The 23383-nt window shown below is 49.6% G+C and overlaps 1 protein-coding gene across 2 annotated transcripts; it reads right to left on the bottom strand.

The window, feature by feature from the left end:
- Positions 1-639: 639 nt before the first annotated feature.
- LOC119954684 (caveolin-1-like) lies at positions 640-23155 on the bottom strand. Of its 2 annotated transcripts, none has more exons than XM_038780153.1 (3): positions 22894-23155; positions 18412-18576; positions 640-2596 (listed from the first exon to the last, which is right to left on the bottom strand). In XM_038780153.1, the coding sequence occupies exons 1-3, from the start codon at positions 22921-22923 to the stop codon at positions 2255-2257; spliced, it is 537 nt and encodes a 178-aa protein (XP_038636081.1). In that variant the 5' UTR covers positions 22924-23155; the 3' UTR covers positions 640-2254. The 2 variants fall into 2 exon arrangements, with proteins under 2 accessions (XP_038636081.1, XP_038636082.1); XM_038780154.1 differs by lacking the exon at positions 22894-23155 and adding an exon at positions 22453-22661.
- Between the last annotated feature and the right edge of the window lie 228 nt (positions 23156-23383).

Raw genomic sequence — 23383 nt, 5'->3', positions numbered from 1 at the left:
CACTTGGACCCACAACCTTCTCACTCACAGTTGAGAGTACCATCCTATATAGAATAATTAAATTAGATTGTTCGTGAGCATCTGACTAGAGTTAACAGTAGAAATTGCAGGATAACATCGGAATGAATACACAATTAATTATTTAAAATGCTCACCTCCAAGAGCATTTCTTGAATTGTTCATATTGACAGTATCTCACTTATTTTTACATTTAACTTGAGATGATACCAAATACTATTCCACATGAGAAGTTAAAGTGGTTGTTACTCTATTGGTGAGGCACAGTGTCTGTGGCTTCAGGGTGTCGAACAACTTCATCTAAAAATTATTTTCACTTTTGTAACATGTGTTGTCAACATTAGAAAATGCACTTCACAACTCTGGTGCAGCAATAAATATGTTGTCAGAATACTATATACTACAACCTTAGACATGCAGTTAACATAATCATCAAGCAGCATGAATTCCAATACTACTATTGCTCTGTAAAACCTATGTGAAATGTTAGATAAATTATCTCTATGGCTTTGATTAAGTTGCAAAGACCAAATTTGATCTTATTGAACTTGAGGAAGGAACTTTGTACATTACAGGATTAATACAATAAATATTGCATTCAAAATAAACAACTCAAACCCATGAGTGTAAACATCTGGTTCTTTATTTTTTCAAATAATTTCAGCTCTTACATGCTAACATACTTTAAATGGTTGAAAATCTACTGCGTCAATAAGCTCCAATATGACTTGGAAAGATCCACCAAGAGATCAAATAATTTGCAACACAATTAAAAGGTGACAATTAAAAAATAAAGACTAACTTTTATATACTGTATGATTAATAATTGATATAATTGCGTTTGTATAAAATAGCTTCTGCAAAAAAAAACCTCCTCTGGTTATAAAATTCTTTCTTTAATTTTGTGGAAGACCTTAAACTATATTTTGACTATATACAACCCCCATAAGAATTTTCCAACATGGCCTATGTGAAACAGCAGATGTAGCAATCCCTATTTTAACTTTTTGTTCAAATGTGGCAACAATAGCTGACGTGTTTGGCATGAAAAGAGATTGGGCCCATGGATATGTTTGAAGGTTTAAAAAGTGGAAGGTATGGCGCACAGAGTGTTCCACAGGTAACTACTTATTAAACATATCCTGCTTCAGTAGTATGTGCGATGGTTTTGGCATTAGGCGATTGCTGCCATTGCCTAAGCTGGAAAATTCTGGATATTAACCCCTTTGGGTTGCATATTGCCTTTTTTTTTAAGATAGCTGGTTCACATGTTGCAATGTACAATGTGGAGAACCTTAGTTACATTCAGTAATTTAATGTTATCATCCATGTGATGCGGTGACAATTTATCGGCACATTTTAAACGGTGCAAGAGTCAGGTGCATTGCAACTTTTATTTTTGACGTTGCTTTCTTTTTAATTCTCTGGAGCAGGTTAAAGTGTTTCAGAAGTTACAGGCAAAGGAGGCAAACATTGCTCAACTGCTTGCGAAAGGAAAACTTTAATAAGGAATATCATACATTTTGAATGGTGGTGTGGGAGGATTCCCTCCTGATGACATTCAAACACAACATAACTCCTGAGGAGCTATTTTCCTTCAAAGAAGATGATCATTCAACTCATGTCCAGCTATTCTGGACTAACTTTCTAAATGTGTAAATTATAATTAAACTTTTGTTTTGAGGAAACCCAACAACCTGCGCGTAAAATTAAACAGTGGAAAGTATTTGTTGCACTGCGTCTTCAGAAATAAAACTATCGTCTCACTGCAAAATAATTCTAATCTCACCTCGTTGCTAGTCTTTGCTATTTAAACAGTGTGTAGGATCCTACGCTCAGTGTTTAATCCTTGATCTTGGCAAGTACAGTACTATGAATCGGAGAATCGGTCTCTGGTTTTATGGATGGGACACAATAGAGTGAAAAAGCAGTCGGGCTAAATTACTGATGAAAGGCAATGACTCGTTTTGTTTACAAAAGCAGTCATATGGTATAACAGTAAAGGAATGTAGGTGTTAAGCTTAGATCAGTGTTAAAACGCAGAGTACCTTAAAAGGGTAACAAAACACTCCAGGGATAAGTAATAAAATGTAAGATCATGCACCATTGTATTCCTATGACAGTGATATTAGTTTAAAGGCACCAACTTGTTTCTCTGAAAGGAAACCAAACTTCCATTTGGGTGGGAAGTGATATATGGTAAAGTGATCAGCCACTTCTATCAATATTTTCCTATTTACACTTCTTTCTGAATTGTGACTCGGATCTTGCTGAACATTTTCCCCACTGCTTCGTAGAGAGGGTCACAGAAGGTGTGAATGCAAATGGAGAAAACTCTGCTGATGCACTGGATTTCAATCAAATAGCTCTTAATGCAGGGCATCACCGCCCAAATATGGATGAATGTTAAAATCGCAAAGTAAATTCCCCAAATGACTGCTAAAGGTATGCCAAAGAGCGCTGACAGCAGGCGGTAGCACCAGTATTTCGACACTGTGAAGACAGTAAAGCTGGCTTTCCAAACACCATCAAAGCTGTGAGTTCCCTCGGGTTCAGCAATCACTTCTTCAAAGTCCACCTATGGCAAGAGAAATACAGAAGCATTCTGATTAACCTCTACAGCAGATGCATAACTTTTGACCACAAGTTAACCATCAAAATATACTGGGTAGCAACAACACTTATTCTGCATGAATAATATCTAAATTTTAAGAAAGCATCGTTCTCCATGAATCAGAAAGATTAGAATATGTCACATTCACCACCTCGTTACTTGCGAACTTCAGTAAGCGGGCAAGATTGGCAAACTAATGCCACTTGCCTGCTGTGTAACACCCATCCTTGTCATTTTCAAATTCTTCTCTGCTGCCTTGCATTCTGGCTGTTTTCAATCATTAATCTTTTTGTTCAGAGTTTTTTCTTTCAACTTCCTCATCGTTTAATGTCTAAGCTCTACCCTTTCTCGATTCCCTATATTTAAACAAAAAGGGAAGTGGATTCCTTGAGTCACAATTTTCGCTTTTTGGCTTCTCTCCATTAGGACTGAGTTGGAAATGTTAAACGCTCATTATAAGAAGAGCCTATTCGACAGGACGGGGAAAAAAATGTTGATTCTACCCTCCTGACATCCTCCCTCTGGCAAACAAATTGAGAAAATAAACTGGTTTAGCTTTTGTGATGAAAATCAGATTGGAAAGTATGTGTGGCAAACAATGGAAATGGGATAAACACAGTGGAGATTGAGTTTGGAATCCAAGATACTTTGAGGTATGTGCAAATGAGTAGTGACATGCTGCAGTCAAATCACAAACTTGGATGCGGATGGTAGAATCAATCAGATGGAATATTTCATATGATCATTTGGAAGAGTATATATATGAGAGCTTGGAATAATGGTGCACTGTATTATGGAGCAGGTAAACCTCCAAACTACACTGAAAATAGCAATTATATAAACCCCCAGCATGCAAATATTCACATACCTGCAGATAATTGGTATTTGGATAGCATTACATTCAAGTGATGACAAAAACTAGAAACATGGACTAATTTGGATTCTTTTTTAAAACTCACCCCCCCCCCCCCCCACTCCCTCCCCGAGGTGCTTGAGAAAAACTCTATTACTTCGCTCACATGTAACAGCTAGCGAAGCACTGGGGCAGCACGGTAGCATTGCAGCATTGTGCGGCAGCACGGTAGCATTGTGGATAGCACAATCGCTTCACAGCTCCAGGGTCCCAGGTTCGATTCTGGCGTGGGTCACTGTCTGTGCGGAGTCTGCACATCCTCCCCGTGTGTGCGTGGGTTTCCTCCGGGTGCTCCGGTTTCCTTCCACAGTCCAAAGATGTGCAGGTTAGGTGGATTGGCCATGTTAAATTGCCCCTAGTGTTCAAAATTGCCCTCAGTGTTGGGTGGGGTTACTGGGTTATGGGGATAGGGTGGAGGTGTCAACCTTGGGTAGGGTGCTCTTTCCAGGAGCTGGTGCAGACTCGATGGGCCGAATGGCCTCCTTCTGCACTGTAAATGCTATGTAAATTCTATATATTGAACTCTCTGAAAAACGCAACCAATCTGATATCACTAGGGAAATAGAAAACTTCAGTTATAGAATCATTTAGCTCTTTAAGGAAATGTGTTACATTTATCCAGCAGTCTGATGATGTTCATGTGCGCATGGGGGCACACAGGAAATGGCATTTAAACACTAACTCAAACTGACTATGGCCAATTTGGGCTAATTAAATCAGAATGGTCTGCACATAATGGAAATAATAATGGCTTGGTATCATTCACTTACAATCTTTTGATACATCACTGTACTGGGAATACTGCAGCTCAAGTACAGGAGACACAGTTCGGTAGTAAGTTTTCAGCTGGAAATAATTAGGCGAGGAACAGAAAAGTTTTGAGGTATTATAATTCTTGCCTCAACTTAATTAGCAACTGCTGTCTCCAATGCTGACTGTGGATTTCATTTATGGGGGAATAGCATCAGATAAGTGGTGTATTTGAGAAAGATGTGGCTTAATAGGAGCTGGAAATGAGCTGACAGCAAGGTGTCAGAGGCAAAGGAGTGGGAATAGAGGGCTATTTATTTAACCTCATTACATCGCTCAAAAACGCCTCAAATGTGTTTCAAGTGAACTGAATGTATTTGAAGTACAATGACTGTTATCAGAGTGACTGCAGAAGATATTCTGCACATAGCAATGATATGAACATGTCACCTTCAAGATGCGAAAGGCGCTATGTAAATGCAAGGGGCGGGGTTCTCCCATTCGGCGGCAGGGTGGCCACACTGTCGGAAACGCCGTCGAGTTTAAGACGGTGTGAATGGGCCGCTGGGAGGACCGATTCTGGCCCCTACAGGGCCCTACAGTTTACGCTGCTCCAGCCTCCCATCCCGGCGCAAACCATGCGCCGCAGGATCCGCGCCGGCATCAACGAAGTCATGCGCAGTGGCCTCCCTCAACGCACCGGCCCCGACGCAACATGGCGCGGGAGTTCAGCGGCCGGCGCATAAGAAAATATGGACGGGGAGCGAGAGGCCGGCCCGTCGATCGGTGGTCCCAGATCGCGGGCCAGGCCCCATCAGAGGCCCCCCCCCCCCCCCCCCACCACAGGCATCCCCCGACCCTGCGCACAGAGTTCCCGCCGGCTGCGACCAGGTGTGGACGGCGCCGGCGGGACTCTGCCTGTTTAGAGCAGCCGCTCGGCCCATCTGGGCCAGAGAATCGGCAGCCCGGCCGTGTGGGGCGGCCAGGTCGCGTGGAGCAGCCCGCGACCGGCGCTGCGCCAAACGCGCCGGCGCAAATGGTGCCGATTCTCCGCTCTGCGCAGAATCGCATGCCGGCATCAGGGCGGCGTGGCGTGGTTGCAGGGATTCTCCGGCGCGGGGCTGGGAGAATCCCGCCCCAGTTTTTTACTTTTCCTATGAAAAAAATATTTGACCACTCTACAACTTCATAGATGTGGCAAAAAAAAGCTGCAGTATTTGCTATTTAAAACAAGACCATAAGTGCCTTGTTTATTAATTTGCCATGGTCAACATTCCTGCACATGTGATTTCTTAAAAATGTTTACACATCTTGTATATAATAGTGTTTTGTATCCATTTTAATCTCCATAATCATGGTGCTGCCCTCACGTAGGCAGGAATAAGCTTTCTGTCAACAGTGGAAACTTAGATTTAGCAATTCTGGTGAATTGCCACATTCCGGCATATGGCATTGATGATGATTAAATGTTTAACAATCCTCTCAAGGTAGAATCTGAAACTTCTGCAGCACTAAACTAGACCATTCAGCCCACTGCAACTTTGCCAGCTGTCTGAAACTTGGACTACTGCCAAGTTCTATACCCATACATTTAAAAAATTTCCTCTTCAAATATTTCTCTATGTTCGCTTTGAAAGCAAATACAGACACTAATACCAGCACCGTTTCCAGTAGGGGAAATGCATGTCATAAGAATATAGGAGTGAGGAGCAGGAGTAGACGATTTAACTCTTGGAGCATGCTCCACCACTCAATAGGATCATGGCTCAACTGATTGTGTCCTAACTCCACTTTTCCATATTCCCCTCATAACTCTTGACTCCCTTTTTGATCAGAAAACTGCTTTGAATAAATCCAATTAGCCAGCCTCCATTAACAGCTCTTTGCATAGAAAACCTAACCTTCTAACCTCTTCCTTTGCTTTAGTGATGTGTGTAAACTTAAACCTTCTCAAAGTTTATTAAACTGCCCCATTAAGGGCGATTGGCAGAGGGGCGGGCGGTTGTCTTATTGGCTTTCCTGTCACGGACTTTGGAGTGGATGTGGGGAGGTGGTGGGGGTCCCTGTATGCCACTCTCACAACTGATTAAATGCCCCCCTCATCACCAAATTCACCAAGGGGAAGGCACAAGATTCCGTCCATTAAATCACCTAACCAATGATTTATACACATTTGCCATTACCTCAAGGAGCAGCCCTGGCTCAGTGGTAGAACGGTGGTTGTTGTTTAAAGCTTGCCTTCAGAGCTTTGAGCCAGTTATCTCGGTTGGCAGTGCAATTCAGTGTCAAAATGTGGATGTACTTTCTTTTAAATGGCACTTTAAACTGGTGTTGCCCAATAGAAATTGCTGATTAGTCACGAGTAAGGTTAGGGCAACACAAACTAACTTTACTAGAAAGTGGCTTCTATACACTCATACAGTATCGATATTACTGCTTCATGTATATATTAAGTAACAATCTGCCATTATTCAGTTAAGAAGGGAGTAAAACATGCATAATTTTTTTTAAACCCTCATAATCCGCTTTTTAATTTACCAACAAATGCACATGCAAGTTTTTTTAAAATTTAGAGTACCCAATTATTTTTTTCCAATTAAGGGGCAATTTTAGCATGACCAATCCACCTACACTGCACATCTTTGGGTTGTGGGGGCGAAACCCACGCAAACACGGGGAGAATGTGCTCCACACGGACAGTGAACCAGAGCCAGGATCGAACCTGGGACCTCGGCGCCGTGAGGCAGCAATGCTAACCACTGCGCCACCGTGCTGCCCTAATGAAAGTTAAAGTGCATACTGTGCGACTATGAGAATTGGGATCACTTGCCCAAGTATCTATTACTCATTTTATTTTATTAATCGGTGATTAGTGACGAATGGATCCCCAATTAGTCACATGTGGCTAACGTATTGGACAACACTGTTTTAAACAACCAAGTGCCAGTTCAGTTTGGATGTACAGTAAATGATCTGTGGATGTCAGCGTCCAAAGACCCTGGGAAGAAGCAGGGGACTTTTTCTGCTGTCTGATTACCATTTGTTCCTCAGTCAACACAAATTAAACTAGATTATTTGGTCATCTATTTCATTGTTATATGTGGTTTTGTGAGGGCCACAAAGAATTCAGCACGTGTTTGTAGAGTCAAATAGAAAGTAACTTTATTTACAACAATATGTACACAGTACCGGCAGCTCACAACTGGTCCCCTCCCGAGCCGGTCCCACACTGGCCAGCTCTATTTATACAGCTGCACTGCTAATGATTGCCCCGCCCTCTCATTGGGAGAGCTCATATTCCTCACGGAATATGAGGTAACCAATTGTCTCCAGCCAATACGATCCGGACGGGTTATAACATGTGAGATGTTGTTTTGTGCATTTCTCTGCCACGTTTGCCTCTATTACATCAATGGCCACACTTTAATCGCAATTCATTGGCTGGTATGTATTTTGGGACTGCTTGCGGATGTGTAAAGTGCGATATAAATACGACTTATTTTGTTTTTCTTTGCTTATATAATCCTATTAAAAAATAACCGGCGCGATTCAACGGGAAAAAATTCGATGTCCGGTTTTGGCTACATTTAGCTATGTGTTTCACGGCGACTGCAACACCAGAATACCCCGTTATTCAACGTTTCTTTGCCTCGGGCAGTTTTTCTCCACTAAGGCCGCACTTGGGTCATTTTGAAAAAGCTTTTCGCAGATTGGGGCACCATTCTGCCTAGCTGCCCTGATCTTTCCCCCTCCCCACTTTCAGCTCCCCTGCACCCCACATACCCACGCCCCAACCTCAGGGAGGCTTCCAGGAATGCCCCATCCTCTTGGCAAGGACCCCTCCAGGCACGATCCCTGGCACTGCCACCCTGGCAGTATCTATACAAAGCTGGCTGTGCAAAGGTGCCAGAGGGAGTGCCAGGGTGCCACCATGCCCTTCCTTGACCACCCAGGGGTCTCTAATTAACTGGGAGATCCCTCGCTAGGTGTCATTACGACTGGTCCATGTTTGTGAAAGCCAGTACTAAACGGCGCAGTGGCAAGGTCTCCCAGGCACAGCCGTTAGGTGCCAGAGGGCCTCTTGTGAGATTCAACGGCTTCATCCCGACACCACGTCGGGCACAACGAGGCCGCTGAATCGCGCCCAACATTTTGTGCTTTATATCAAATTATTCTCCCATTTTTATGATTTTGATCTTTAAACTCCAAAGTCTCTTCTGCTACTGCTTCTAAACCTCATGATTTCCTCCCATTCTTCCTTTCAAAATGTAACACTTCATATTTCTCTTTATTAAATTTCATCGGACATTTATCTACTGAACTTGCTAACCTCGGTTTCTCCATCCCCTTGAAGTTGTCTGCAGCCCTTTTTTATAATCTACCAAACTGAAACAGGGTCATTTGACTGGCACAAGTGCGATGGGCTGAAGGGCCTTTTCTGAGCTGTAGATCATTTAAATAATAAATAATTTTAGAGTCCCCAATTCTTTTCTTCTTTCCCGATTAAGGGGCAATTTAACGTGGCCAACCCACCTACTCTGCACATCTTTGGGTTGTGGGGGGTGAGAGCCCACGCAGACACGGGGAGAATGTGTAAACTTCACACGGACAGTGACCCAGGGCCAAGATCGAACCCAGGTCCTCAGCGCCGTGAGACAGCAGTGCTAACCACTGTGCCACCCCTAGGCCTCTATGAAGGGCGGCATGGTCGCACAGTGGTTAGCACTGTTGATTCACAGCGGCAGGGTCTCAAGTTCGATTTCCAGCTTTGTTGACTGTGCGGAGTCTGCACGTTCTCCCCGTTTCTGCATGGCTTTCCTCCGGGTGCTCCGGTTTCCTCCCACAAGTCCCAAAAGATGTGCTATTAGGTAACTGGAACATTTTCAAATCTCCCTCTGTGTACACGAACGGATGCCGCAATGTTGCGATGAGGAGATTTTCACCGTAACTTCATTGGAGTGTTAATGTAAGCCTACTTGTGGCAATAAAGATTATTATACTAGCTTCTACCCTAAAAGTCTTCTCCTTGAACATTTTCCATTGCTTCTCTGTTGGCTTAGAGACCAGATTTATTTTCTTTCAAATTTACCCAAGCTGATTCCTTTGCTTGTCAAGCTGAACATAATTTTTCCGGAGAAGTACCATTATCTTAGGATTGTTCCCTCTCCTCTTCGGTACTTTTGCATTGAACCTGGTTATGTAATAGCCACTGTTCCTGAACTGTGCCCCAACTCTTATGAGCACCTATCTGTCCCGCTTTAATTGTTTGGCACCCTATCTCTTTTGTGCCACCAAATGGTCTTTGTCTTTTGGTGATGTGTAGGGCATCTTGTTGGTGTTGCACTGCTGCACTGTGTCATAATTTGACACAATTCAGATCCATTGTAAATTATTTTTGCTTATTGCGAGCTCCCAACTTTGACTGGTTAAGAGTAAGGTATGTGTGTTCTTTTCTCCCACCGCTTTAAAAGCCTGGAGCCAGTTTTATTTCTCCCCGTGTAGTCATTTAAGTCTGGTTTAACCTGTTGTCAACAGCTGCTGGCAGCTTAAAGCGATTTGCCTTTCCATTGACACTTCCTTCAATGGCCAGCAGAATTACCAGGCCAACCACCTCTGCCTACAGTTGAAATATTGCCGTAAGTAACAAGAGGTTGGAAATTGACGTTTACCTTTTCCGGTACTTGGTAATTTTATTTTAAATCAAAGCCGCAGTCTCTCTCTCTCTCCTCTCAAACATGGTTCAATGTGGCATAATTCCAAACGTGCTCAAATGCCATATGATTCAGCGGGTGGGAGTGGGAGAGTGGGAAGGACAACAAAGAATTGTATTCACTGGACCCAGCTTGCATTTATCACTTGGTTAGATTTTTGTGCTCTCCTTTTAACTGCCTGTGGTGGCTGCAGCCCAAGGAATAAAGTAACCAAACAGTTGTTGGGCGAATTAAATGCAGGATCCATGCCCACGAATGTCAGGGGAACAGCTGCATTTTTGACCATCAGATACTGGTAGTCTGGCCAGTGCAGGAGTAAAGCAAATCAAAAATGACAATTAGACATGGCTGTACATTAAAATGGGCCATGTCATTAAAGGGAATGCAGCAATTGAGCTGAGGTGATTGGATAGTGTGGTGTTCTTTGCGCTGCTTAATTCAAGATGGTTGGCGTGGTGTTCACAAAGACCACACAATAGCTTGAACTTAAACAAAACTATAAGTTTATCAACACTACTAATTTGAATTCGACACTACTCCTAAAGAATATACAGTTGATTGTTAACATTCTACAGCAAATCATAGTACTGATATAAACTATGATCTGCTCTCACTCACACTCTTTATACTTCTGACTCTCTCCAGCAAACTCCTGCACACACTCTCCCACAAGGCTTAACATCACTGCCTTATATACTTGTAACAGTAGCTCCCTCTGGTGGCTACTCTACACGCTTCATTAACCCTTGCAGTTCTTACAGGTATGATAATACCACAGGTAGGAAATAGAAAAAGCACACTTGAATGTTAGTTTTTTTTAAAAAGGGTGAAGGGTTTTGTTAGCTTTGAACGATCACAGAAGAAATATGCTAACGTTGCAACACCTTAGTACAGGCCCAGGGGGAGACCCAGAACGAAAAGCGGCAAGTATTTTTGCTTCAGTTGAGCTATTTTTCAAAATCCATGTTTGTACACAGCTTTTCCATCCTGTCATTTTATAATTTTCCTGCCTGATACTGAGTAGCAACAATGTGTCGCCTCAAACGTGCTTTTCAGTGTCCAGTGTGCCATCCATACTCCTGGCCCATGCTGTTGCTGCAATGTTTGCAGCTGTATTTTTTTTAAATAGAGAGGGGCACTGCTTTTGTATACACTCAGCCGCAAATGCCACACAAATGAAAACAGCTGACACCTTATACTCGTGGTTCTGTCCATGTTTATATAATAGAAGTGTTAGTGTCGGGGTGGCACAATGGTGCCGTGGTTAGCACTGCTGACTCAGGTGCCAAGGTCCCAGGTTCGATCCCGGCTCTGGGTCACTGTCTGTGTGGAGTTCGCACATTCTCCCTGTGTTTGCGTGGGTTTTGTCCCCGCAACCCGAAGATGTTCAGGATAGGTGGATTGGCCAAGTTTTTTTAAATAAATTTAAAGTACCCAATTATTTTTTCCAATTAAGGGGCAATTTAGCGTGGCCAATCCACCTACTCAGCACATCTTTGGGTTGTGGGGGTGAAACCCACACAGACACAGGGAGAATGTGCAAACTCCACACAGACAGTGACCCGGGGCCAGGATTCAAACCCAGGTCCTCAGTGCCGTAGGCAGCAATGCTAACCACCATGCCACCGTGCTGCCCTAGATTGGCCAAGTTAAATTGCACCTCAATTTTAAAAAATGAATTGGGTACACTAAATTTATAACCAAAAAAAAAGAAGTGTGAGTGTCAGAGGACTTCTGTTTAAGAAAATAAACTGTCCCTTAAATAGGAGAACAGTTTTAAAATTAAAATGCACACGAACAACAGTTCAATACATTGGCTTTTTGTTTAAGACTGTTACCCTTTTGATCACAATAAGTGGTTCACTCAAAAGTAAGCGACATCTTTGAAGACTTAAAAGGCTCCTTTGTATTCATCAATGCAATGGTCACGGGTAACAGCACGTAAAAGAACTGCTTTGATATGCCATGCTATCAATTTAATTTGCCTGAGGTAAAGATTGATTCCAATACTTTGTTACGATGTTACTATACAGGTTCCATGTGTGGACTTTGGAAGCAACTGGGTATCTAACAAGTGTAAATGCATATAATATAAAAATTCATGATCATCTAAACTTTTCCACGTGTTATGTTTCCATCGTGGTTGTAATTCATTAAGTGCAACATATTATTTTGTCTACAGAATTTTCACCAGGAAGAAATGGCAATAAGACTATCAAATTGCTCATTCGCCATCCTCATGGTTTCCAGGATTAGAGCTAAATGATGGTGCCACTGCATTTTCTTTGGTGGGGAACAGGCTTCAGTTGCTAATCAGATAGTACAGAAATTGTTTTTTTTACAGTAATAGGTAATGACTGAACAATGAGCTTTAGGAGTACAGTTTCTGTACTTTTTTTAAAATGAAAGTGCAATAACGTAAATTGAGTGTCAGGTACAAGAGTGAAACATTAACGTCTGTACTGAATTGATTATTTAATTGTACATGATCACATATGTAGCCTCTGTTGATATTGGATTGGATTTGTTTATTGTCACGTGTACAGTAAAAGTATTTTTCTGATATGTTATTCATGTTATAATGCCCCTCAGTGATATTAAATGTTTCAATTGTATACAGTACATGACCATTTGCTTAGTTTTTCCTTTGAATGCCGATGATTGTAAATTTATGGGGTCAACTATTCCTGATTTTAAATGAAAAAAATCATTGGATGTTTGAAAGGCGCATGAGCTTCACAAGGAATGTTTGGCAAACCTGTTTTCATTTCTTACAGCTACGACAACGTGTCACTTGTGTGTGACGTCATGACAAATGGGGTTTAGCTCAGTTGGGTGGACAGCTGGTTCATGATGCTGGAGCAAGACTAGCAGCGAGGGTTCAGTTCCCCTACCGGCTGAGGTTTTTCATGAAGTCCCCGCCTTACCCCTTACCCGGGGTGCGCTGATCCTCCGGTTAAACCACCACCAATCAGCTCTCCCCCTCAAAGGGAAAAGCAGCCTGTCACCATCTCAGACTATGGCGACTTCAATTAGTTTGACTTTTATGACAAATAAAAAAACTCGAGTCTGTCTTTTCTCATGTAAATACTTTGCCTTTTGCGATGGTTCTCTCACCCATACAAAGTGAATCCGCAATTTATGAACCAGCTAATTCAGCTTGTTGGATTATTTTGTTACATACACATATAAATTAGCAATATGTTTGCAGGGGTCTCCTAAAGATTTTGATTCTGACCGACACTGAGAACATTATCTGCTACAAGTTGGACTTTTTAGAGCATAGTTGGGTGGACTGAGCTCAGTGCTGGATTGAGTGGGAGAGGTGTAGGCTGGACTGAACTCATTGCCAAATGTAGTGTGCTGGGGGCTGGGCTGATGGGACGAGTGCAGTGAGGAGGGTTCAGTGGACTTGGCGCTGGATGTAGTGAGCTGGGGTCTGCGTGCAGTTGGTTGAGGAGTGGGTCAAGTGGGCTGGGTCCAGTTGATTGGGGAATAGGTTCAGTGGGTGGAGAATGGGTGCAGTCCTTTGGAAACTGTCTCATGTGGAGTAGGGAATGGGGCAACTGGGCTGGGTGCTTGGGTGGGGAATGGGTCAAGTGGCATGGTGCAGTAGGTTGGGGAATGGTGGCAATAGTTGGAGAATGGTGCAGGAAGTGGAGAATGGGTGCAGTGGGTGGGGAATGGGTGCAGTGGCTGGGGAATGGGTGCAGGGAGTGGAGAATGGGTGCAGTGGGTGGGGAATGGGTGTAGCGGGTGGGGGATGGGTGCAGAGGGAGGGGGATGGGTGCAGTGGGTGAGGAATGGGTGCAGAGGGTGGGGGATGGGTGCAGAGGGTGGGGGATGGGTGCAGTGGGTGGGGAACGGGTGCAGTGGGTGGGAGATGGGTGCAGTGGGTGGGGGATGGGTGCAGATGGTGGGGGATGGGTGCAGTGGGTGGGGGATGGGTGCGGAGAGTGGGGGATGGGTGCAGTGGGTAGGGATGGGTGCAGAGGGTGGGGGATGGGTGCAGAGGGTGGGGAATGGGTGCAGTGGGTGGGGAACGGGTGCAGTGGGTGGGGAACGGGTGCAGTGGGTGAGGGATGGGTGCAGATGGTGGGGATGGGTGCAGTGGGTGATGGATGGGTGCAGAGGGTGGGGATGGGTGCAGTGGGTGAGGAATGGGTGCAGGGGGTGGGGAACGGGTGCAGAGGGTGGGGGATGGGTGCAGTGGGTGGGGGATGGGAGTAGTGGGTGGGGAATGGGTGCAGTAGGTGGGGAACGGGTGCAGTGGGTGGGGAACGGGTGCAGTGGGTGGGGGATGGGTGCAGTGGGTCGGGAATGGGTACAGTGGGTGGGGAATGGGTGCAGTGGGTGGGGATGGCTGCAGAGGGTGGGGGATGGGTGCAGTGGGTGGGGGATGGGTGCAGACGGTGGGGGATGGGTGCAGTGGGTGGGGGATGGGTGCAGAGGGTGGGGGATGGGTGCAGCGGGTGGGGGGTGGGTGCAGTGGGTGAGGAATGGGTGCAGAGGGTGGGGATGGCTGCAGAGGGTGGGGGATGGTGCAGTGGGTGGGGGATGGGTGCAGAGGATGGGGGATGGGTGCAGCGGGTCGGGGGTGGGTGCAGTGGGTGGGGGCTGGGTGCAGTGGGTGGGGAATGGGTGCAGTGGGTGGGGAATGGGTGCAGTGGTGGGGAACGGGTGCGGAGGGTGGGGGACGGGTGCAGTGGGTGGGGGATGGTGCAGAGGGTGGGGAATGGTGCTGTGGGTGAGGAATGGGTGCAGTGGGTGGGGAATGGATGCAGTGGGTGGGGAATGGGTGCAGTGGGTGGGGAATGGGTGCAGCGGGTGGGGAATGGGTGCAGCGGGTGGGGGATGGGTGCAGTGGGTGGGGAACGGGTGCAGTGGGTGGGAGATGGGTGCAGTGGGTGAGGAATGGGTGCAGGGGTGGGGAATGGGTGCAGTGGGTGGGGGATGGTGCAGTGGGTGGGGAATGGGTGCAGTGGGTGGGGGATGGGTGCAGCGGGTGGGGGATGGGTGCAGTGGGTGGGGAACGGGTGCAGTGGGTGGGAGATGGGTGCAGTGGGTGAGGAATGGGTGCAGTGGGTGGGGAATGGGTGCAGTGGGTGGGGGATGGGTGCAGTGGGTGGGGAATGGGTGCAGTGGGTGGGGAATGGGTGCAGAGGGTGGGGAATGGGTGCAGTGGGTGGGGATGGGTGCAGTGGGTGGGGATGGGTGCAGTGGGTGGGGAATGGGTGCAGTGGGTGGGGATGGGTACAGTGGGTGGGGAATGGGTGCAGTGGGTGGGGAATGGGTGCAGTGGGCGGGGGACTGGTGCAGTGGGCGAGGGATAGGTGCAGAGGGAGGGGGATGGGTGCAGTGGGTGAGGAATGGGTGCAGAGGGTAGGGGATGGGTGCAGAGGGTGGGGATGGGTGCAGTGGGTGGGGGATGGGTGCAGAGGGTGGGGGATGGGTGCGGAGAGTGGGGGATGGGTGCAGTGGGTAGGGATGGGTGCAGAGGGTGGGGGATGGGTGCAGAGGGTGGGGAATGGGTGCAGAGGGTGGGGAATGGGTGCAGTGGGTGGAGAATGGGTGCAGTGGGTGGGGAACGGGTGCAGTGGGTGGGGAATGGGTGCAGTGGGTGAGGGATGGGTGCAGATGGTGGGGATGGGTGCAGTGGGTGATGGATGGGTGCAGAGGGTGGGGATGGGTGCAGTGGGTGAGGAATGGGTGCAGGGGTGGGGAACGGGTGCGGAGGGTGGGGGATGGGTGCAGTGGGTGGGGGATGGGTGCAGAGGGTGGGGAATGGGTGCAGTGGGTGGGGAATGGGTGCAGTGGGTGGGGAATGGGTGCAGAGGGTGGGGAATGGGTGCAGTGGGTGGGGAATGGGTACAGTGGGTGGAGGATGGGTGCAGTGGGTGATGAATGGGTGCTGTGGGTGAGGAATGAGTGCAGTGGGTGGGGAATGGGTACTGTGGGTGGGGGTTGGGTGCAGTGGGTGGGGAATGGGAGCAGTGGGTGGGGGATGGGTGGTGGGTGGGGGATGGGTGCAGTGGCTGAGGGATGGGTGGTGGGTGGGGGATGGGTGCAGTGGGTGGGGGATGGGTGCAGTGGATGGGGAATGGGTGCAGTGGGTGGGGAATGGGTGCAGTGGGTGGGGATGGGTGCAGTGGGTGGGAAATGGGTGCAGTGGGTGGGGAATGGGTGCAGTGGGTGGGGGATGGGTGCAGTGGGTGGAGGATGGTTGGGGATGGGTGCAGTGGGTGTGGGATGGGTGGTGGGTGGGGAATGGGTGGGGGATGGGTGCATAGGGTGAGGGATGGGTGCAGTGGGTGAGGGATGGGTGCAGTGGGTGGCGAATGGGTGCATTGGGTGGGGGATGGGTGCAGTGGGTGCGGAATGGGTTCAGTGGGTGCGGGTGGGTGCAGTGGGTGAGGGATGGGTGCAGTGAGTGTGGGTGGGAGCAGTGGGTGGGGTATGGCTGCAGGAGGTGAGGGATGTGGATGGATTTGGGTGCAGTGGGTGCTGTGGGTGGGGAATGGGTGCAATGGGTGGGGGATGGGTGCAGTGGGTGGGGAATGGGTGCAGTGGGTGCAGTGGGTGGGGGATGGGTGCAGTGGGTGAGGGATGGGTGCAGTGAGTGCGGGTGGGAGCAGTGGGTGGGGGATGGCTGCAGTAGGTGAGGGATGGGGATGGATTTGGGTGCAGTGGGTGGGGAATGGATGCTCTGGGTGGGGGTGGGTGCAGTGGGTGGGGGTGCGTGCAGTGGGTGGGGAATGGGGATGGATTTGGGTGCAGTGGGTGCAGTGGGTGGGGAATGGATGCTCTGGGTGGGGGTGGGTGCAGTGGGTGGGGGTGCGTGCAGTGGGCTGGGAATGGGGATGGATTTGGGTGCCGGGTGCATTGAATTGGGGGGTGGGTGCAGTGGGTGCAGTGGGTGAGGGTGGGTGAGGAATGAGGATGGATTTGGGGGCGGGGCAGTGATTTGGGGGATGGGTGCAGTGGGTGCAGTGGGTGCGGGTGGGTGCAGTTGGTGGGGAATGGATGCTCTGGGTGGGGGTGGGTGCAGTTGGTTGGGGTGTGTGCAGTGGATGCAGGTGGGTGTAGTGGGTGAGGAATGAGGATGGATTTGGGGGCGGGGCAGTGATTTGGGGATGGGTGCAGTGGGTGGGGGTGGGTGCAGTGGGTGGGGGTGCGTGCAGTGGGCTGGGAATGGGGATGGATTTGGGTGCCGGGTGCATTGAATTGGGGGGTGGGTGCAGTGGGTGTGGGTGGGTGCAGTGGGTGTGGGTGGGTGCAGTGGGTGAGGGATGGGGATGGATTTGGGGGCGGGGACCGTGATTTGGGGGAAGGGTTCTGTGGGTGCAGTGGGTGAGGGATGGGGATGGATTTTGGGGCAGGGGGCAGTGATTTGGGGCCAGGTGACTATAACAGGCTGGGGGCTGGTGAATACCCCAGGTGAGGTTCAGTGCCAGCCCACACGGGGCTTGGCAGCAGGCTGGGGGCTGGTGAATACCCCAGGTGAGGTTCAGTGCCAGCCAACACGGGGCTTGGCAGCAGGCTGGGGGCTGGTGAATACCCCAGGTGAGGTTCAGTGCCAGCCCGCACGGGGCTTGGCAGCAGGCTGGGGGCTGGTGAATACCCCAGGTGAGGTTCAGTGCCAGCCCGCATGGGGCTTGGCAGCAGGCTGGGGGCTGGTGAATACCCCAGGTGAGATTCAGTGCCAGCCAACACGGGGCTTGGCAGCAGGCTGGGGGCTGGTGAATACCCCAGGTGAGGTTCAGTGCCAGCCCACACGGGGCTTGGCAGCAGGCTGGGGGCTGGTGAATACCCCAGGTGAGGTTCAGTGCCAGCCCACACGGGGCTTGGCAGCAGGCTGGGGGCTGGTGAATACCCCAGGTGAGGTTCAGTGCCAGCCCACACGGGGCTTGGCAGCAGGCTGGGGGCTGGTGAATACCCCAGGTGAGATTCAGTGCCAGCCCACACGGGGCTTGGCAGCAGGCTGGGGGCTGGTGAATACCCCAGGTGAGGTTCAGTGCCAGCCCACACGGGGCTTGGCAGCAGGCTGGGGGCTGGCACCCTCGGTTTGTTCAGTCTGCTGACGGACCAAGTTGTGGCTGGAAGCTGGAATCTCAGCATTTCACGGTTGATGTGTCGCTGAACCCATTCCATGTTTGTCCTTCAGTCCTGTGACGGATTGGGACTGGCATTCCCGAGGAAGGCAAATCCATCGCAGCCCCTCAGGGGGTAAAACCCCCAAAACCCTTCCCCAGGGAGACAGGAGCCGCAGGCAAATAGGGACAAGGGCAATTTGGGAGCAACTGGTCAACAGAAAGTTTGGAAATTGCAAATCTCTGACTTCCTTCTGCAAAAACGTTGAACTCGAATTCTTTGCACAAACTCCAACTTTGTCAAAGCTGCCTTACCTTAACCACACCATCGTTCAAATGTTTGGGATCTCTGTTGATCAAGTCGATCTCTTTGGTGTGAACATCAGTCACGTATTTCTCGTTCAGCTTCTCATCTTCCATTTTATTGTTGGGTTTGTAAATATTCCCGTGGTCTCTGATCGTCGATGGGTAGAAAAGTCCCTGGGAAAAGTGAAAATAGCTCCTTCTTAAACCAACTTGCAGCCGCTCCCAGCCCAAACCCCGGAGGTAGCCGCCTGCTGCCCGAGCGCAGCTTTTTTGGAGCCTGATCGCATTTAAAGGAGTGGGGAGGCACCACACCCCTGGAAAACCAGTAGCCGCTCCAGTCCCACAGCGGCAGCAGGGGGCAGCACCGGGGCTCACCCGGGACACAGCCAGGGACTCCAGCAGGGAACTGACCATCTACTGGGAAATCTGTCAGTGAGAGACACAGTGACGGGCTCCAGCAGGGAACTGACCATCTACTGGGAAATCTGTCACTGAGAGACACAGTGAGGGGACTCCAGCAGGGAACTGACCATCTACTGGGAAATCTGTCAGTGAGAGACACAGTGACGGGCTCCAGCAGGGAACTGACCATCTACTGGGAAATCTGTCACTGAGAGACACAGTGAGGGCTCCAGCAGGGAACTGACCATCTACTGGGAAATCTGTGACTGAGAGACACAGTGAGGGCTCCAGCAGGGAACTGACCACCTACTGGGAAATCTGTCACTGAGGGTCACAGTGAGGGACTCCAGCAGGGAACTGACCATCTACTGGGAAATCTGTCACTGAGAGACACAGTGAGGGCTCCAGCAGGGAACTGACCACCTTCTGGGAAATCTGTCACTGAGAGACACAGTGAGGGCTCCAGCAGGGAACTGACCATCTACTGGGAAATCTGTCACTGAGAGACACAGTGAGGGACTCCAGCAGGGAACTGACCACCTACTGGGAAATCTGTCACTGAGAGACACAGTGAGGGCTCCAGCAGGGAACTGACCATCTACTGGGAAATCTGTCACTGAGAGACACAGTGAGGGGACTCCAGCAGGGAACTGACCATCTACTGGGAAATCTGTCACTGACAGACACAGTGAGGGCTCCAGCAGGGAACTGACCATCTACTGGGAAATCTGTTACTGAGAGACACAGTGAGGGACTCCAGCAGGGAACTGACCATCTGCTGGGAATAAGTCACTGAGAGACACAGTGAGGGCTCCAGCAGGGAACTGACCATCTGCTGGGAAATGAGTCACTGAGAGACACAGTGAGGGACTCCAGCAGGGAACTGACCATCTACTGGGAAATCTGTCACTGAGAGACAGTGAGGGCTCCAGCAGGGCACTGAGTCATCTACTGGGAAATCTGTCACTGAGAGACACAGTGAGGGCTCCAGCAGGGAACTGACCATCTACTGGGAAATCTGTTACTGAGAGACACAGTGAGGGACTCCAGCAGGGAACTGACCATCTACTGGGAAATCTGTCAGTGAGAGACACAGCCAAGGGCTCCAGCAGGGAACTGACCACCTACTGGGAAATCTGTCACTGAGACACAGTGAGGGACTCCAGCAGGGAACTGACCATCTACTGGGAAATCTGTCACTGACACAGTGAGGGCTCCAGCAGGGAACTGACCATCTACTGGGAAATCTGTCACTGAGAGACACAGTGAAGGACTCCAGCAGGGAACTGACCATCTACTGGGAAATCTGTCACTGAGAGACACAGTGAGGTCTCCAGCAGGGAACTGACCATCTACTGGGAAATCTGTCAGTGAGAGACACAGCCAAGGACTCCAGCAGGGAACTGACCATCTGCTGGGAAATCTGTTACTGAGAGACACAGTGAGGGCCTCCAGCAGGGAACCGAGTCATCTGCTGGGAAATCTGTCACTGAGAGACAGTGAGGGCTCCAGCAGGGAACTGACCATCTACTGGGAAATCTGTCACTGAGAGACGCAGCCAGGGACTCCAGCAGGGAACTGACCATCTACTGGGAAATCTGTCACTGAGAGACACAGTGAGGGACTCCAGCAGGGAACCGAGTCATCTGCTGGGAAATCTGTCACTGCGAGACACAGTGAGGGACTCCAGCAGAGAACTGAGTCATCTACTGGGAAATCTGTCACTGAGAGACGCAGCCAGGGACTCCAGCAGGGAACTGACCATCTACTGGGAAATCTGTCACTGAGAGACACAGTGAGGGACTCCAGCAGAGAACTGAGTCATCTACTGGGAAATCAGTCACTGAGATACAGTGAGAGACTCCAATAGGGCACTAACCAGCTACTTGGAAATCTGTCACTGAGGGTCACAGTGAGGGACCCCAGCAGGGAACTGAGTCATCTACTGGGAAATCTATCTGAGAGACACAGTGAAGGACTCCAGCAGAGAACTGAGTCATCTACTGGGAAATCAGTCACTGAGAGACACAGTGAGGCACTCCAGCAGGGAACTGAGTCATCTACTGGGAAATCTCTCTGAGAGACAGAGTGAAGGACTCCAGCAGGGCACTGACTGTCTACTGGGATATCTGTCACTGAGAGACATAGTGAGGGACCCCAGCAAGGAACTGACCGTCTACTGGGAAACCTATAACTGGGAGACACAGTGAGGGCTCCAGCAGGGAACCGAGTCATCTGCTGGGAAATCAGTCACTGAGAGGGCCTCCAGCAGACAACTGACCATCTACTGGGAAATCTGACACTGAAAGACACAGCAAAGGACTCCAGCAGGGAACTGACCATCTACTGGGAAATCTGTTACTGAGAGACACAGTGAGGGCCTCCAGCAGGGAACTGACCAGCTACTGGGAAATCAGCCATTGAGAGACAGTGAGGCACTCCAGCAGGGAACTGACCATCTGCTGGGAAATGAGTCACTATGAGACACAGTGAGGGGCTCCAGCAGAGAACTGACCATCTGCTGGGAAATCTGTTACTGAGAGACACAGTGGGGGGCTCCAGCAGGGCACTGAGTCATCTACTGGGAAATCTGTCACTGAGATACACAGTGAGGGACTCCAGCAGGGCACTGGCCATCTACTGGGAAATTAGTCACTGAGATACACAGTGAGGGACTCCAGCAGAGCCCTGCGATTATTTAATGGGGAAATTCCCCACCTAGTTCCCAGCGAACGACTCCATGCTCCGGGCTCCGGGAAAGCAGCGGAATGATCTGCTGGGTAATCTTCCTTCAGGGAAAGCAATCAGTCGAGGAGACGCACTCTGAACACAGGACAATGTGGGACACTGAACCGGTATCGCACGGTGGGAAGAGCAAGGGGCGCGGAGGCAGGAGTTGGTGCTCTGGGTGGTTTTGGAGGAACAAGCTGCTGGGGCACTGATTCTAGTCTCACTCTCCCCGCACACCGGCTCTGGGACACACCTGGATCCGGATTTACACCGCAATCTCCGATTTCAACCCTCCCAAAAGTGATTTACCAAAAGAAACTCCCAGAAAATGCAGCATGGAGAAATCGGTACCAATCTGGGACATGGGGGATAGGGAAGTTTTGGGGAGTTCCTCCTGGTGGGCCAGTGAGTACGGAGGGTGGCAGTGTAGTGCCCAATGCCCCATAGTCCCAGTTTGTCCCCCTCCCCTTCTATCCCACGCTTGGTGTAGAGTTTGCATAAACCTCTCGTCTGCCTGCCAACTGCTGCCAATCTCTGATATCAAAGACTGGATAGAGTCGACTCAATTCCAAAATCCCCCCCCCCCCCCGCCCGGGGAGTGTTGGATACAGGGTCACAGCTCCAGTGGGGGGGGGGGGGGGGGGTCCTCAATATAGGGCTGAGGCAAGGAGACTGTCCTTTATTCAAAGAAAAGTGAATCTTTGAAATATTCCGCCCCGTTGTGAATGCACTTTCAGCACATTCCAGAGAGCTGGATACCAAGGGGCAGAATGGGAATGGGAATGTCCTGAGATTGGGAGCTGAGGATAAGGGGCTCAGAATGGCTGGATTACAGCGATGGGTCAGGTGGGCTCACTCCTCTTTCTTAAGATCCCGAGGAAGGAGCAGTGCTCCTAAAGCTAGTGATTGGAAACAAACCTGTTGGACTTTAAGCTGGCTGTTGTTAGACTTCTGACCATTAAGATCCCGAGTGCTGATCAACTCACCCTCCGAGGAGGAGTGCAGGCCACTCCCGGATGTTATACCGGCTCACTGACTCAATCAAGCAAGATTTAAAAGTTGTTTTTGAAAATCCTAGTTTGTTTGCAGAAAAGTCTCGTGGATGAACCAACTCCCTTGTTTAATGAGCGCAGGACAGGATACTTTGCTTCTGAAGCAGCAGTTAGTTATTCAGCAGTGCCTGGCCCTATCACTCCAGCAGCTTGTCTGCATTCTACTGCTCCAGGGCAGGCAGCTAACCCCCCCCCCCCCCCCCCTCCCACCCAGACTCAGTCCTCTGCTGTGGACAGTCCGCTCTCATTCTGCACAAGTCCAGCCCCTCACACTCCTGCTGGTGGCGGCTGCAGCCCCTCTCCTTACCTCAAAGTCTCCAGTCTTGTCACCAGACATAGCTTCCCCCCCGAACAACGGGAAGGTTTTCAATCAGCCCCCGTTACAGTTTCCAGCGAGGTTTGAGTAACCGCCCCCCCCTCCACCCTCCCCCTGAGGGAAGGCAGATCAGTGAGAATGTGGAGGTCGCTGCTGGTGGCTGGGCTCCGTGGCCAGTGCCCCTGGGCTGGGCTGCGATCTGTCAGTTCGCTGCTTCTCAATGCACAGATCAGCAAGACCCCAGTGACAGCGGGAAGCAGGGCAGGGGATTGCACACACTCACTCACTCACACTCACTCACACACATACGTGCACAGGAGGTGAATCATCGCAAAGAGCAGAGCTGTGGGGGAGCGGGGCGATGGGCTGATCATGTCTCTGAGTGAGAGGCGAGGACAGCATTTGAATGGAGCGAGAGAGATGGGGAATGTGTGTGTGTGTGTGTGGGGGGGGGGGGGGGGGGGTGAGTGTGTGTGTGGGG

Source organism: Scyliorhinus canicula, chromosome 20, assembly GCF_902713615.1.
Source record: "Scyliorhinus canicula chromosome 20, sScyCan1.1, whole genome shotgun sequence".
NCBI classification, from domain to species: domain Eukaryota; kingdom Metazoa; phylum Chordata; class Chondrichthyes; order Carcharhiniformes; family Scyliorhinidae; genus Scyliorhinus; species Scyliorhinus canicula.
This window is presented reverse-complemented; position numbering and strand designations above follow the sequence as displayed.